This window comes from Choloepus didactylus, chromosome 5, assembly GCF_015220235.1.
Source record: "Choloepus didactylus isolate mChoDid1 chromosome 5, mChoDid1.pri, whole genome shotgun sequence".
NCBI lineage: Eukaryota > Metazoa > Chordata > Mammalia > Pilosa > Megalonychidae > Choloepus > Choloepus didactylus.
Window position 1 is genome coordinate 46859816 of NC_051311.1, and position 2329 is coordinate 46862144.

At 44.7% G+C, this 2329-nt stretch overlaps 1 protein-coding gene across 1 annotated transcript; it reads left to right on the plus strand.

Annotated features, from left to right (window-relative positions):
• The first annotated feature begins 1104 nt into the window (after positions 1-1104).
• LOC119534859 (olfactory receptor 2F1-like) lies at positions 1105-2046 on the plus strand. The gene has a single exon (XM_037837416.1). It carries the CDS (start codon positions 1105-1107, stop codon positions 2044-2046), a length of 942 nt encoding a protein of 313 aa, XP_037693344.1.
• The last annotated feature ends 283 nt before the right edge of the window (positions 2047-2329 follow it).

The window sequence follows — 2329 nt, forward strand, 5'->3', positions numbered from 1 at the left end:
GAAATTCTAATTCTATTATTATACAGAACTGGTCAGCATGTTGAAAGGAGATGATTCAATACAGACTTAGCTGAGAAAGGAGAATTCAGTTCCTCTGAAAAGGTTCAGTGGATTTTGGTTCCTTCATACGCAGTAGTAATACATGAGTATCATTGGTTTCCAAATGCTCTCATTACATTATTTGGTTAATCATTTATTTGAGCATCTAAATAAATGCCTGCAACTCACTGTATTAATTGCACATTGTTGAGAAGCAGGATAACAATAGCAGTAATTTAATTACAAAATACCAAATTTAATTTTACCCCAGTGTCCTTGGTTAAATTGCAAGAACCAAGGACGCAGGACCACATTTATGTCTTTCTTGTTCACAGACAGGTCTCCAATACCTAGTGCAGTTCCTGGCACATGGCAGGGCTTAACAGATATTTATTTAAAGAATTTAAGCTTCATCTAGACCGTTGGGCAAAATGAGAATGATGTGAAATGATTCTTTGCTAGGCGCTGGCCTAGACCAGATTCTAGAAGCAGCATGAACAGCAACAGAATCCAGTCCTTTAGGGAAGGACACTGAGGACCCCCAGAGCACCTCTGTGGTTCTCAACTGTCTAAAAAAATACTTCACTCACTGTTAACCCTCATTTATGAACTCTTTCTTTCCTTTTTCCTATCCTCCTTTTTCTTTTCCCTGTCTACCTTCTTTAGTGTTTCTTTTTCTTTTACATTCTTTTTCTCTTTCCTTCTCTCATTCTTTCTCCCATTTCCCTAATACCATTTTTCTCTTTCTACATTGATAGATTATCTCTTATATGATTATAACATTATTGGGCCCTAGACATGAAAAGATGACCAAAGCCGAGACTTCATCCTTGAGAATCTCAGAGTATAGTGAGAAAGCCAAAAGTTCCTTACTCCAATGTCTTCATTTGCATGCTCCCAAACCACCTAGGTTAAGGAACCTAAGGGGTATGTCGCAATTTCAGCTCCAGTTCTAGCTCATAGCTTAATCCAAGGGCCTTGGTTTAGCCAGAGACTCCTAAAGTGTGTTCTTTACTTCCCCTTTCCAACTCTTCTCCTTCCTTGGCAGATTCACCTGCCTTCTCCATGAGGAAGGACAACCTAACTTGGGTGAGGGAGTTTGTCCTAATGGGCCTCTCCAGTGACAGGCAGACCCAGGTTGGGGTTTTTGTCCTTTTTGGTGCCGCCTACCTGCTCACCTTGCTGGGCAACGGGCTCATCATCCTCCTGATTGGGCTGGATGTACGACTCCATCTGCCCATGTACTTCTTCCTCTGCAACCTCTCAGTCGTGGACATCTGCTACACCTCCAGTGGGGTCCCCCAGATGCTGGTGCACTTCCTCTTGGAGAAGAAGACCATCTCTTTCACCCGGTGTGGAGTCCAACTCTTCTTCTCTTTGACCTATGGGGGAAGTGAGTTCCTACTGCTGGCCGCAATGGCCTATGACCGCTACGTGGCTGTCTGTGACCCCCTGCATTACGTGACAGTGATGAGCCCAAGGCTCTGTGTGGCCCTGGCAGCCATCTCTTGGCTTGTGGGCCTGGTAAACTCTACTGTGGAGACAGTAGTCACCATGAGCCTGCCTACTTGTGGGAAAAATGTGCTGAATCACGTGATCTGTGAGACACTGGCACTGGTGAGATTAGCCTGTGTGGACACCACCCTCAATCATGTGGTCATAGTGGCCTCCAGCATAGTGGTGCTGCTGATGCCCTGCTGCCTGGTCTCACTCTCCTACTGCTACATTGTGGCTGCCATCTTGAGGATCCGCTCCACCCAGGGACGCCGCAAAGCATTTGGAACCTGTGCCTCCCACCTCACTGTGGTCTCCATGTCTTATGGGATGGCCCTAGTCACCTTTATGCAGCCCCACTCCACAGCCTCAGCAGAGCAGGACAAGGTGGTCATGGTCTTTTATGCGGTGGTGACACCCTTGTTGAATCCTTTCATCTATTGTCTGCGGAACAAGGATATGAAGGCTACTCTGAGTCAAGTTCTAAATAGGAGCTCTAAATTAAAACATTAGAAGGTGATTTGTATAATGACAGGTCCTCACTCTGAAAGCAACGGGCATTGGAGCTTGTCCTCTCACATACTGTGGAGGTAGTGGGGGGTGGATTTGTGTGAAGAGAGAAGGCTTGAGGACCACAGTCAAAACCTCTTTTGAGATAATGGGAAAATGAACTTTATAGTTTTCAGTCCCTACCTTATTCCAAAAAGTCTGAAATTGCAACAACTTAGAAATATACACACCATAGAAAAAGAAAAAAAAGTGACATACTAGCATATCAGAATTAAAGAAGAAGGTA

Coding starts and splice junctions, on each gene's coding strand:
- LOC119534859 (XM_037837416.1), top strand. CDS start 1,105: ATGAGGAAGGACAACCTAACTTGGGTGAGGGAGTTTGTCCTAATGGGC.